General features: G+C 42.2%; 1 protein-coding gene and 1 long non-coding RNA gene across 39 annotated transcripts in view; one reads left to right on the top strand and one right to left on the bottom strand.

Annotated features, from left to right (window-relative positions):
- Positions 1–12,599, bottom strand: part of LOC127071595 (uncharacterized) — a 205,251-nt gene that overhangs the window by 154,730 nt on the left and 37,922 nt on the right. The window lies entirely within an intron of this gene.
- Positions 1–12,599, top strand: part of LOC127071589 (CUGBP Elav-like family member 1) — a 253,175-nt gene that overhangs the window by 206,494 nt on the left and 34,082 nt on the right. For all 38 annotated transcript variants that reach the window (XR_007785149.1, XR_007785150.1, XR_007785148.1 and 35 more), the window contains one exon: positions 128–176. Coding sequence is in view for 32 of the 38 variants with exons in the window: in XM_051011019.1 (XP_050866976.1) it covers positions 128–176 (49 nt within the window). In the remaining 6 variants the exon portion in view is untranslated. The remainder of the gene's footprint in view (positions 1–127; positions 177–12,599) is intronic.

Raw genomic sequence — 12,599 nt, 5'->3', positions numbered from 1 at the left:
ATATATGTGTGCATACGTATTTGTATATATTCAAATGCAGTTTCGGGCTTGTTCGTAGATGTGTAATGCGTTATTACAAAATCTAGAGAAACAAGAGTTCGATAAAACATTTTTCTTTTCTTTTCAGATGCGGCATCCGATCCAAATGAAACCGGCAGATAGCGAGAATAGAAACGGTAAGAAGATAGTTTTTTTCCTTCGAGGACTATTTTATCGTCAATGGGAATGGGAATTGGGTTTGGTCTAAAAGATCGAAAAAGTTTCGTTGCTATAACTTTCATTTGACTTACGTGACTTTTAATATCGTCAACTCGATTTTATTCGATACGATAACGGCGGAGATCGTAAAGAGATAAACGCGATATTATTCCGTTTGAAATTCGTCGTATTTTATTCTTTGATATCCCAACACGATTATCTTCGAATATCCGTTACTGTCTACCGTCTACGTCAAAAGCACCGTCCGGGCTTTGGTAATAAAATTAATAATAAAATTCGACAAAGGTAATATATACACCGTTAGTTAAAACCACTAAGACGACATAGTTTCTACGGTCTTGTCGAAGAAGATCGTAGAGGAGAAGTTGTAACTCTCTTCGCTCACCGAGAATATAGTTCAAAGCGTACTCATTAAGAGTTAATTAATTGGCTAAATCGAGGGCTTGTCGAGATGGCATATCGTCAAATAAGATACAATATAGTTGTGAAACGTTGATTGACGAAATTAATGACAGAATATACGGGGGATGTTAAATGCAAAAAAGGGAAGAGAAAAAGAAAAGATGAGAACGTACGCACGTTGGTAGCAAAAAAGGACGAAAGAGAGAAAGAAATAAAGAAAAAAGAAAAAGGCAAAGCAGAGTTTACCTGCTCGAAATAGGTAATATTATAAAATTTTCAAAGGTCATTGTTACGCAGACGGAAGAAGGAAAGTAATCTTCCATGTATCCTTACTTATTTCTTTATTCATGTGTATTCGAGGTTTCGATGTGTAAACCTAGGAGAGAGAGGGGGGGGCGAGAAAGACACAAAGAAAAGACACAGAGAAGGGAGGAAGGCTGGATAGGCTTATAAAATCCGTGCGTCAGAGTCAGTGCGAAAAACGAATGCTAATGAAATATTAACGACACCCGTCACGTGCTGCGACGGCAACCGGCTGGATCGCTGGTGGTAGCATTTTTTGTTCGATGTGTTTCCTTTTTTCTCCCCTCCTCTCTCTCTCTCTCTCTCTATCCTTGTGTCCCCTCTTTTCTCTCTCATCTTTCTTTTTTTCTTTTCGCATACGAATCGTAGAACTACAATAGCGTTACAAGTGGCATGTAGTAGAGGAAGAGTTCCGGTACGCACGTGTTACATATGATATATGCGCGTAGATATATATGTATACGCGTACTTTTAATACGTAAACGTATATGCGCGACACACACACACACACACACACGTACACATGCACAGGCACAAATGATGTATGCACCAAAGTAGTCTTCGGATATCAAACTAAGAGCGACTAACGAGCGAAAATAGGAAAAGAAGAGAAGAGTATGGTTTAAGCGCCATCGAGAAAACGTGCCTCGAAAGATCCCTCGTTGTACGGCGCGTGCCAAGTATGCGATAAGTGAGAATTATGCACGAACGAGTGGATGGGTATTAAGTGCCATTTGTTTTACGCGCTTATCGTAGAAAGAGACCGATGCTCGTAGAATCGTTTGAATATTTAACCACGAAGAATAGATGCGAACAAGACTCGTGAAAGTTGGATAGTTTATACCTTCGCGTTTTTCATAATGTCGAAGATCGAAATTGAAAATCTTGTACGAAAATGTAGTTTTAAGTGAATATTCTTGGGGGAAAAAAAAGAAAGAAAAAAGATAATATGTTCCACAGATTAAAAAAACAGAGAGAGAGAGAGAGAGGAAAAAGAGAAGCACAGGTATAATCAGGGTATTATACCTGGTGGTTTTGTTTGAAAATAGAAAGTGTCGCCAGGTAAGCTTAAGGGTCACCTAGGATTATATTTTATATAAACAACACACAGAGATAGTGTTTCCGCATCTAATCCTCTCCTCGTTAGATCGAAAACAACCACAGGAGAGACAACGTAAAAGGTAAATCTTCATTACGTAAAGAAATATGAAAGAACCTAGGAGAGAGTTTATTTTCTTTAACGACCGAGCGTTGATGCACATTTCGTTAGGACGATTTTAGAAGCGTCTTCGAAGGAAGACGCGTCGATCAAGAGAGAGAGAGAGAGAGAGAGAGGGTGGGGGTAGAGGGGGAGAGAAAGAAAGAAAGAAAGAGAGCTCTCGTCCGAAGAACGTTGGATGCGTCGTGCCCGATGAAAAGACACGAGGTCGAAGAGAGCGAAAGCTTTATTTATACCCGTGACATTCTGTTTATTTTGGCTGACGAAGCCAACTCACGCTTTATCACCGACTAAGTAACGAACGTGTCGCTTTCGAGCTTTCTTTTGTTCACTCACTCTCGTTTCCTGTTCAGACAGCTTTGCTTAGCTTCATCGAATCTATCGCTGATCTTTTCTCCCCATTCGGAAAAGAAATTGAACGCGTTCGAGATAGTATTATTGCGAGACTCGTCGAGAAACTCACGAGCACGATATCTTTTTCGACGATTACCTACGAGAATTAAGATAATAAACGCTCGACGCGAATAAATAAACGAAAAACTAGCCAAGAGTCTGACCAAAAGTGTGACGAGCATCGTAACGATCGAGCAGCCTCCTCCGATATCCAATCGACGCCTCTCGCATTAACTGCCAAGACGTGTCATTAATATTTCATAATGTTTATTCGTTTATTCGATGCGCGATTTTACACGAGCCAACGATAGCTCCTCCATGATCTTTCTTCGTGGTTTCGATTAGATCGAATAATAAAATCGATAGGACGCGAAAACATTCGGTTACTTACTCGCTCGCTCACTTATTTACTTAGTTATTATTCTCTCCTAGAATGGGAGACACCGCAGTTCTACAAATTGCATCTCGTGATTTCTAGTTGTGAAGTAATCGACGTTACATCATTCTCACGCTATATTCTACGACGAAATTATCGCTCTCGTAACTCGCGCCAAGTCATCGAGATTGTCCAAGATCAAATGTTTTCTTTTTTTCTTTTATTTTATTTTCTTGTTTGTTCTTCCTTTTGCTTAAGAAACGATCGCGCGTTGTATCTCGTTGATGATCTCGATCGAAACGGCATCTTCGCGATCCTTCGTTCTCGTTAATTTCAACGTTGTTTCATTTTTATTCGATAAAGAGATACAATACGGACGTAATTGATATCGAAAAAAAGTCATAAAATATTACGAGCAACGCGAAGACGAATTTCTTTCGTAGTGTCGTATCAAAAGCGATAATATTTATCTTATCTATAAGAATTCGGTGACCTACGATCGATAATACGTATCGCATTCCTCGATCGTACGCGATCGCACATCTACGTACGATAACATCGTTTAAACACGTACGAGAACTTTTGTAAAATTATATCTCGTTGGACTAATTGTATAAAAGTTGAACTCGTTGCTTCATAAGTTATCTCATATATATTTCATAATAAAACATGTATACCAAACGGTAGTTTTCAGATTGCGTTTCTCAAGGAAATACGATACTAAAGTTATCATAACAAAATTCGAACGCTGTAATTATAGATCTCTTCGAAAGGTCGGTAACGCGAGTGTAATTCTACGCGAACGATCGCACCTAGATGCAATCAAGATCGTCGAGTCCGTAAACATCCGGTGGATCGATGATTCCTGGTGTGTCAGAATATTCCGATTGCATAGAACGGACAGTGATTGCGTCATTGAATACCGTAGTTGTGCCATTAACGGAGCCGCGTATAATTCGAATATCGAAAAATATCTTAAATTCGTCGAAAAGTAATACGAATCTACGCGGACGATAATCGTTTGGCCATTTTCGCAATTATCCCGTCTCGATTGTAATAACAATTGGAAGGAAAACGATACGTACGTAATAAGTACATGTTGAACTTTGCATTCTCTCGAATATACATATTCGAGTACGTAAGTACTTGCGCATCTACTTGTCGTTAGCGAGAGCAAGGAAAAATGGACGGAAAGAAGCAAGTATCTACTTATCGACCAGATGGAATCAACTCGAGCCATTTCGAAGAAGTCCACGAGAAACTCGTGTCATTGACTACGGTATTACAGTTTACAATGACTTTCGTGAATTCTCGTAATACGTATGAATTGACCAAGCACTAGGAATAGGATCGTTATGTGCAACTATATGAACCGATGAGAACAAAAGTAGCGTCGACTCGGTTTATTTCCCTTTTAAGAAAATGAACAGTGAAACTTCGTTTCTACGAGCAATATTACTTTTCCTCGTTATAACAACGGGATTAAACGTTGAAGTACTCGCTCCGCTTCTCTTCTCAACGATCTTCTATATATTTAAACTAGATCGGAATATTCTATTTCTTTAATTTGTTTCTTTTTTTATTTTCCCCCACCATCTCCCCCCCCCCCGATTTTCTTTATCCATTCTCTTCCGTGTCCATCAACAAACAAAGCGTATAGATCGACGTTGAATACACTAAGTATCTGTTTGCAACTATACAACCGATAATCCGGCTAAGCGATTAAAAGCAACGCTTGTATGCGGTATCGTGCACCGTTACAAACCAACAATGCGTGCTCCTGCATTTATAATTTCCGTGCGTTTCGCATTCGTTCCACACGAGAAGATATTTTAGCATGACCGTGATAGAATTCTAGAGGGACACGAACCCGATCGAATTAATCGAAATTTATAACGAAACCGCAACGGGAATGTAGAAGGAGTAAAAAGCATGCGTGTTTTGAGCGTGGATGCGTAATGTGACGTGACGTCGATTGAAAAAGAAAAAGAAAGAAAAAAAAGAAACATTCAACAATTCAATACAATTATCGATTATTAATCTTGTGACAGACGGCGAAAATAAAATGGAAAAAAAATTCAAAGATCAATATCGATACATTTATTATATTTATTCCAGGCGTCGAACGATGTAATTTAATTTTTTTTATAAAGTTTCTTTTACTCTCTAACGAGATCAACGTAGTCTCCTCGAGAGTTCGGAGGCAATGCAAAAAAGAAAAGAAAGAAAAAACAACTCCGTATCGGAAAAGTATGTTGAAATATTCAACAGTACGGACAATCGTGGCAACGAACGAGCAAGAAGAACTCGTAGCGTGACTACGCTTATCACGAAAGCATCCAACGAATATTATTACCGAGCGATGGATTATTAGCTTTGCGTGCGTTGCGAAACGTACGATTCGTGCTGCGGTGTAGGATGATGCGTTGCTCGCACCTTGGAATTCGCGTAAGGTCAGTATGATCGAAGAGAGAAGGTAGAAAGATTCCCGCTGTTTCTTCTGCGACCTCCTACGGATGCACGTGCTGCCGAGAATGCATGACTTCGTGAGTTTAATTCACATGCGTTTGGCATTCGTTTCAGACGGAATACCGAGAAAAAATTGTACGAGATATTGTCTGGTATGCTCTCTCGGGAAAAACTTATTCACGGATCGACCCTATACGATTCGTACAAATGCATGCATGCATACGTATATACATACATACATATATACATACTAAGATATCTATTGTTATTATTATTACATTTATTCTCCGACACGTTTATTGAAAAATTTAACGTCCCAAAGATGTAGGTCAGCTTTGTCATGTAAGAAAATATCGATTTCAGAAAAAGAAACGATTCGAGAGAGAGGGAGATAGAGTGAGTGGGTGAGTAAGAGCGAGTAAGAGAATGTTGGGTTTCATAAAGCTGTCGTCATAAAGACGATTTATTCCGTGGCATTGTAGTAAACTCGGCAGAAAAAGCAAAAGCCAAAGGGAGCGTCATTGTTGTCCGTACACGATGCTCTAGCTTATAGATACACACAGTGGAGAGTCTGTCAGTGATAATATAGGTAAGACGGAACAGGCCCCACCGACTGGAAGATCGCCAAATTTTCTTTATATACACCGTCTATACTCGGCGAGTGCTATTGCACCATTGTACACAGTCATTATGTTAAAGCTACCATTTACACCTACTGTACATACGTACGATAGAGTTATCCGAATCACGTCGCAAAGACATGGCAAAGATCTTAGATTCCGAACGTATTTTCAATAGCGAATCTCTTTTGTACCTCTCTCTCTCTCTCTTTTTTAAGCATAAGAAATGAATCCTAAGCTGCACCTGTCATTTGATACTTCGTCTTAGACGATCCACGTTCTCACGGTTTACCTTGATGAATATCGGGACTTTGCAGAGTCATTAATGTTTATGTAACATCTTTTTTCTCTCGTTTCTTTTTTTTTTCTTGTTTGTTTTTTCTTTCTTTTTTCTTTCTTTCTTTTTTTTTACGAAACCTTAACGATCTCGACGCGAAAACTGAAGAATGCATAAAAACATATTTTTTTCTCCGATCAGTGTTTTTTCCAATTAAATGCGAGGTAGTTTCGTTCACAGAGCTACCGAAGGCTCTATATAAAATTCGATATACGTAGAAACATACATACGTGCACGCGCATGCACGAAACAGTGAACGACATTATCCTTTGAGCCGTGACAACAGGGTCAGCCGAGGAATATCGGTTCGCGTCGTTACGCGGTTAACGTGCTTGACCTCCGTAACGTATATAAGGAGCCATCGCCGGAAGAAGCTTCGTAACGTCGTCTGGTGATCTGCTTTTCTACGTACCGGCTACGTTTCTTCTTCCTACTACTCTTCTCGTTTCGTAGTACAAGAATAGCCCCCTAAGAGCGCGCGCGGTACTTGCTATTCGTTCCACACGTATAAATACGGATCCTAGCGTTGCGTGTATGTTACAGAAAGAAAAAATAAAGAGAGACATACCGAAGTTGTATATGCACTAGGAAAAGTTTTTAGGAAGGCCAGAGAAACAAGGAGTAGCGAAGGTACGGTTGGGTGGATTTAGTGGAATGCTCGTAACGTCGTTGCCACCTTAACGCCCTACGAGATCGTTCTTCTCGTGAAAGTTCTCCCTCTTTCTCTATCTCTTTCTCTTTCTCTTTCTCTTTCTCCTTACGACCGATCCTCTCGTCGAGCAATACCGAGAAATTCCTTAGAGTCATAACTTTTTTTTATCGGACGCAATAAATCTGACCGATCCGTGTAAATCTACTTTCGTCGGCTCGATCCCAACGACGAATTCATCGATTGAATGGGAAATATAAAAATTCATAAAGTTTTCCGAAACGTTCTCCGCTACAGGAACGTTTTGTTTGCTACAAAAGTTTCGTCCGAGCGTTTGCTTCTTTCTCCTTGTTCGTCGACACCCTCGTTCTCCCTTACCGACGATCGACTGAATTTTTTGAATCGATCCGAGGGACTCGGATCGCGTAAAATATTACGCGAACGCAACACGAACGAGTAACTCAATTACGCCAGGGATCGGTTTCACGAGCGTTGGTTGAAACTGAAACCGAGTTTAACCACGGAATTGATCGATCAAGAACCGAGTTCGGAGTTAAATCAAGTTTAATTGTCCTCCGTTAAATCGACGTTATCACGAGTATTTAGGTTCCTTGCAGTTCGTGTCGTGGCTCCTATAAATAATTTTAACGAACAGATATTTATGCGACGTAAAGAAATAAATAAAGCGATAGGAAACGCAAGGTTTTTTCGAGCTCGTTCTTTATACAAAAAACGAAATAAAAAGAAAGAAAGACGTAAGTAATGCATCGAATTTAGCGTGCAAATCGAATTTGTAGCAAGTATACGATGAAAAAGTTACGGAGTTTGCTTACGTAGGACATACACATCGACGTACTTATATACATTCGTGTCGCCCATCGTCCCTTCTACCGCCCTCTCTTCTTCCCTGGATAATGTGACGAACCGACAATGCCCGTATATACGGGTACATATAAATAATGCATTCTCGGCCACGTTCGACGGAGCAGAAATATACAGCGAAACGTCGATGGTAACGATGACCTCGTGGCCTCTGCGCATCGATTACCTCTCCATTCTCTCTCTCTCTCTCTCTCTTTTTCTCGTGCAGAGATCTCTTCCATTATTAGCCACCCAAATGTGACCTCTTCGCGCATGAAAGTCAGATGAAGAAGAGTCACCGTGCACTATGGGAATCATCGGAAAGCGATAAATGATATGGAAAGTTAAAAGTAAAGGAACCGTAAAAGGAAATGCGTTCGAATCGAATCAATTTCGAGGTCGCTGCGTCAAAGGAAATGAATCTTTCACGGGACGTCGATCGATAGCGCCATAATGAAACATCGAAAATTATGGAAAATTCGTTTACGGCTGTAGGAAGGCTGACGACGAGGGCTCCGAGGAAAAGAAGAACGAGAGGAACGAGAAGAAGAAGGAGGAACGAAGAACAAACGAAGATAATGTTAAGATCTCGACGCTCGATTTATAGTTGTTTTTCGCATAAAACTGAAAAGCCAGCAGTTTCACGCGATCTCGGCGCCTGTCCGACCGTCTGCCCGAACGTCGTTGTTGTTTAACAATCGTTTGGATTTCCCGCGCATCGTCGATAGATAATCGAATTACAAGAGGCCTCGTAATCGTGAAACATATTTGGCACGTCGGCTCCAACCGGCCTCTGAAATTTGCATTGCGTCATAGAGGAAGAGAGAGAGAGAGATTTGCGCGTGAACCTACTCTTAAATAATTCAACGTTTCGGCGTTGAACGAAGCCATCTCTTATACGATCGTCCCGTTTTTCAAGCGTGTCCTCGCCGACGTCTCAAATTCAACGAAAACAAAAAAAAAGAAGAAAAAAAGAAGGAAAGGAAGAAACGCAAATTCGATTTGCAGTTTATGATCTTATCAAGAATGTCTGGTCTTCCGTAGCGCTCGTTAGGAATCATGAATTTATCGTTTTCTAGATACGTAGTATTTTCTTGATCTGCAGGAATACGCGTCGTCCAATGAAAATAGAAATATTCGACGAATTACAAGCAACACCTACGAAATACGTCTCATTCTCTTCTCTTCGGTCTTCGCATCTTCGCGATAATGAAAAGCATCGATGAGTCACGGACTCGAGTCTGCGCGAATCGTTGGCAAGCGTTCTTCCTCGTAAACAAGCAGAGTTAAGTTACGTACGCTCGAATGTCTATCTATTACGTTTGAACTGGCACGGTTCTCGGCGCATATACAGTACGTACGTGTCGAATAATTCCGATGCTTTATTAAAGGCTTAACGTCATCTTTTCGGTAGCTTAATCCATAAGACATAAATTGTGTCTGCCCTCGTAAACGATTCGTAATTATCAGCGGCCGTCTATAATCGTAACTCGTTCTTAATAAGAAAACTAAATACGTAGAATGGAATGCGTTGGTTGTACAACGAGGACGAAATGCTTTCTACAAATTTGCCGATTGTAAGGAATTCGCATCGACGACGAACCGTGCCAGGATTTAATTTAATGAATCCATTAAATTCGTTTCCCTCGTCCTCCGATAGTCCTTTCTTTCGTTCTTTAGTTTCTCAGATTTACGAGGAAAAGCAAAGTGCTTTGTTACGATAAAGAAGACGACGTTCATTCACCGAGAATGAACTGGAATAACGCCGGAAAATGCTTTCGCGAATCATAATAACGTACCGATCTACTCGCAATTTTTTCTAGTTTTCCTACGTCATTCGACGATAAACTATAATATTATCGTATTTCGAGGGAGCTGAGACGACCTTTGGTAAAACGTACGTTTTGAAAAGGTTCGTTAAGAAGGCGCGATAAATCGATGATCGATACTTCCATAAGGAGTAATTAATGTACAAAAAGTTTAGACGAAGAACGGTCGATCGATACGAAGTCTATTGTAAGGATCGAATCGAAGCACGAACAAAAGGAAAAAAGAAGAAACGAGTTACAGCGCGATTCATCGTTCGAAGAATAAAGCGAAGCGTCCGAGAAAGAAATAACACAAATTTATCTCTCGAAAAGAATTTAATCTATTTCCTTCGTCGAACTTCCTCTTGGAGTGTTCGACGTGCTACCTCGTACACGCGATTACATATTCCTGAAACGAACAGAAAGACATTTTTTTTGAATCTATCGTTCTCGGACGCGGCTTCGCGCGAATCACGTGTTGCGAGATCAGCTGTTGGCGAGAGCGTGTGCGCTCCAGTACCACCTCTCTCGATTCGTATACGCGTGTCTCGCGTGAGAGTAAAGAGGAGAGAGGGAGAGAGAGAGAGAGGAAAGACAATGTTGCTGCAACGGAACGAGATGGAAGAAAACCATCGAAAAAAGGAGAAAGAGAGAGAAAGGAAAAGATCGATGCGCGAGATGCAAAAAAATTATGGGAACGAACGACGCGTAATGGAGAGACTCGAGATCGAGATTCGAGCGACGATATATCGGTTTGTTAAATATCTTCCCTTTTTTTTGCTTCTTCTATTTCTTCGCACAATCAACGACACTCGAGGAGTAACGTACATGTAAAAAGGAATAGATTTATTTCATTTCGAGTGCAATTACCTTTTGGAACAAATTTCAGAATACTTTGGTGTAATCGTATAAAGGTAAAACTAAAAGTAAGAAATAAAGATAAAAGTGGTCTCTTTGAAGTTCCAACGAAAAGCAATGTATGTGCAAAGAGAGAAAGAGAGTGGAAGGAAAAAAGAAAGAGGAGGAGGAGAGAGAGAGGTTACTCGAGGGAATGGCGCGAGCGAGCACGAGCGAAAACAGAAAGGTAGGGAGGGGGAACGCGGCGTGCGGTGTGCGGTGCGGTGCGGTGCGGTGCGGTACGACGCGGTGCGGCGCGGCGCGGCGCGGCCAACACGGAGAAGCACGAAGCGCGCCGATGAGGAAAGCCGAGTCGCGTCGCGCCGGTTCTCTCACTTGTTGAGCGTCGGCCGAGGAACGCGTCCTCTCTCTCGTCCATATCTCTACGACGTCGCAACGACGAAGAGAAGGAGGAGGAGGAGGAGGTGGAGGTGGAGGAGGAGGAGAAGAAAAAGAAGGAAAAAAGAGGAGAGGGAGGGGAAAGAAGAAGTGGAAGTAGACGAAAGAAGGAGAAAAAGACGAAAGGAGGTGAAAACTAAGTAACTCACCGGTGTGCTTCGTACACGGTCGCGATCGCGCACGCGCCAAACGTGACATCTCGCGCGAAAGGACGCGCGCTCCTTCGAAAGAGAATAACGAAAGATGATCCTGTTATTTAAATCGATAGAAAAAGTGTTTCGCTCGTGAACGCGCGCATCGAGATATCTCCGTACACGTATGCGCGAATAATTATCTCGCTAATCGCCATCGGTCATTATTTCGCTAATGAGTCCGTGCTCGCACTCGAGAGTTCCAGGAAGAGACGAACGGTTTATAGCGGATTTTCTCTAGCGTATTCTATTTTCGAATCGCTCGCGAATGTTTCCGTCTCCCGCGCTATACCACGAGAGGAAGGAAAACGGAAAAGGGAAAACAAGAAGGAGGAACGTCGGTAAAACGTAATAATAACATAGGAGGAGAGGAGGTGGACGAGAAGAAGAAATCGATATTCGACGGATGGCTCGAGAAACTGCAGAGGGAGTTTTTCCGTCATCCTTGCGAACGACCGTGGAAGAGAGCGTAACGCGCGCTTTACAACCATCCCGACGCTCGTTACTGTCACGAGCTAAGGAAGAGAAACTGAGAAGGAAGAAGAAGAAGAGGAAAATCGCGTGCGAGTAACGAAAGAGAGATAGAAACGCGTCGTTTATCGTCCGTCGAGCGTATACGTCATTGACGACGTCGTCGTCGTGGTCGTCGTGGTCGTCGTGGTCGTCGTGGTCGTAATCGTGGTCGTGGTCGTCGTCGTCGTCGTCGTCGTCGTCGTAGTGCCACGACGTTGCATAACTAGCGCGAACTCGTCGAGACCAGTGCGATTACGTAAGAAGATATCCTCGTTTACCAGAAGCTGCTCGCAGTTCCCTAGGCAGGACACCCTGATCGTTACTACGCGAAGAATATAGATACCATATACGTGTATATATATGTGTACGTATATACACGCATATATATATACATCATACGCGCGTATATACGGATAGAAAGAGGGAGCGAGGCGATAAAGGAGAGAGGGCACGTGCCTCGACGACTCCAGCAGTCGCGTGGCCGTCGTCCTGTCGTCGAGAAGACGCACGCTTAAATAATCGATTCTACAACGGCTCGTTCGACCCGGCCCAGAATTTCTACGATTGCCGCGAGGGCAGCCTTTCACTTCTTCGTCCTAAGATGCGGAAACCGATTATGGATTGAGCTTTACGCGCGTACATGTGCCGTACTACGCCGCATTGCTCCGAGAGCCTGTTTATAAATATATACTCGTATGTGCCGTCTCTGCCTGTGCGTGTGCGTTTACGCGCGCGTGTGCGCGCGCGTGTGTGGGTGCGAGTGATACATAGATATGTGTAAACATCGTGGTTTCGCTCTATGAAAATCTATGAATCGCGCGAGTGTAGTACCTTCCTCTCGTTGTCCTCGACAACGTTCGCGTTCTCCTTGCTAAATATCTAAAGCAGTTCGTATCTCGCGCGCGCGAATAGAAACTCCTGCGCAAACCGCACGCGCCGGAAA

This window comes from Vespula vulgaris, chromosome 22 (genome assembly GCF_905475345.1).
Source record: "Vespula vulgaris chromosome 22, iyVesVulg1.1, whole genome shotgun sequence".
Taxonomy (NCBI): Eukaryota; Metazoa; Arthropoda; class Insecta; order Hymenoptera; family Vespidae; genus Vespula; species Vespula vulgaris.
This window is presented reverse-complemented; position numbering and strand designations above follow the sequence as displayed.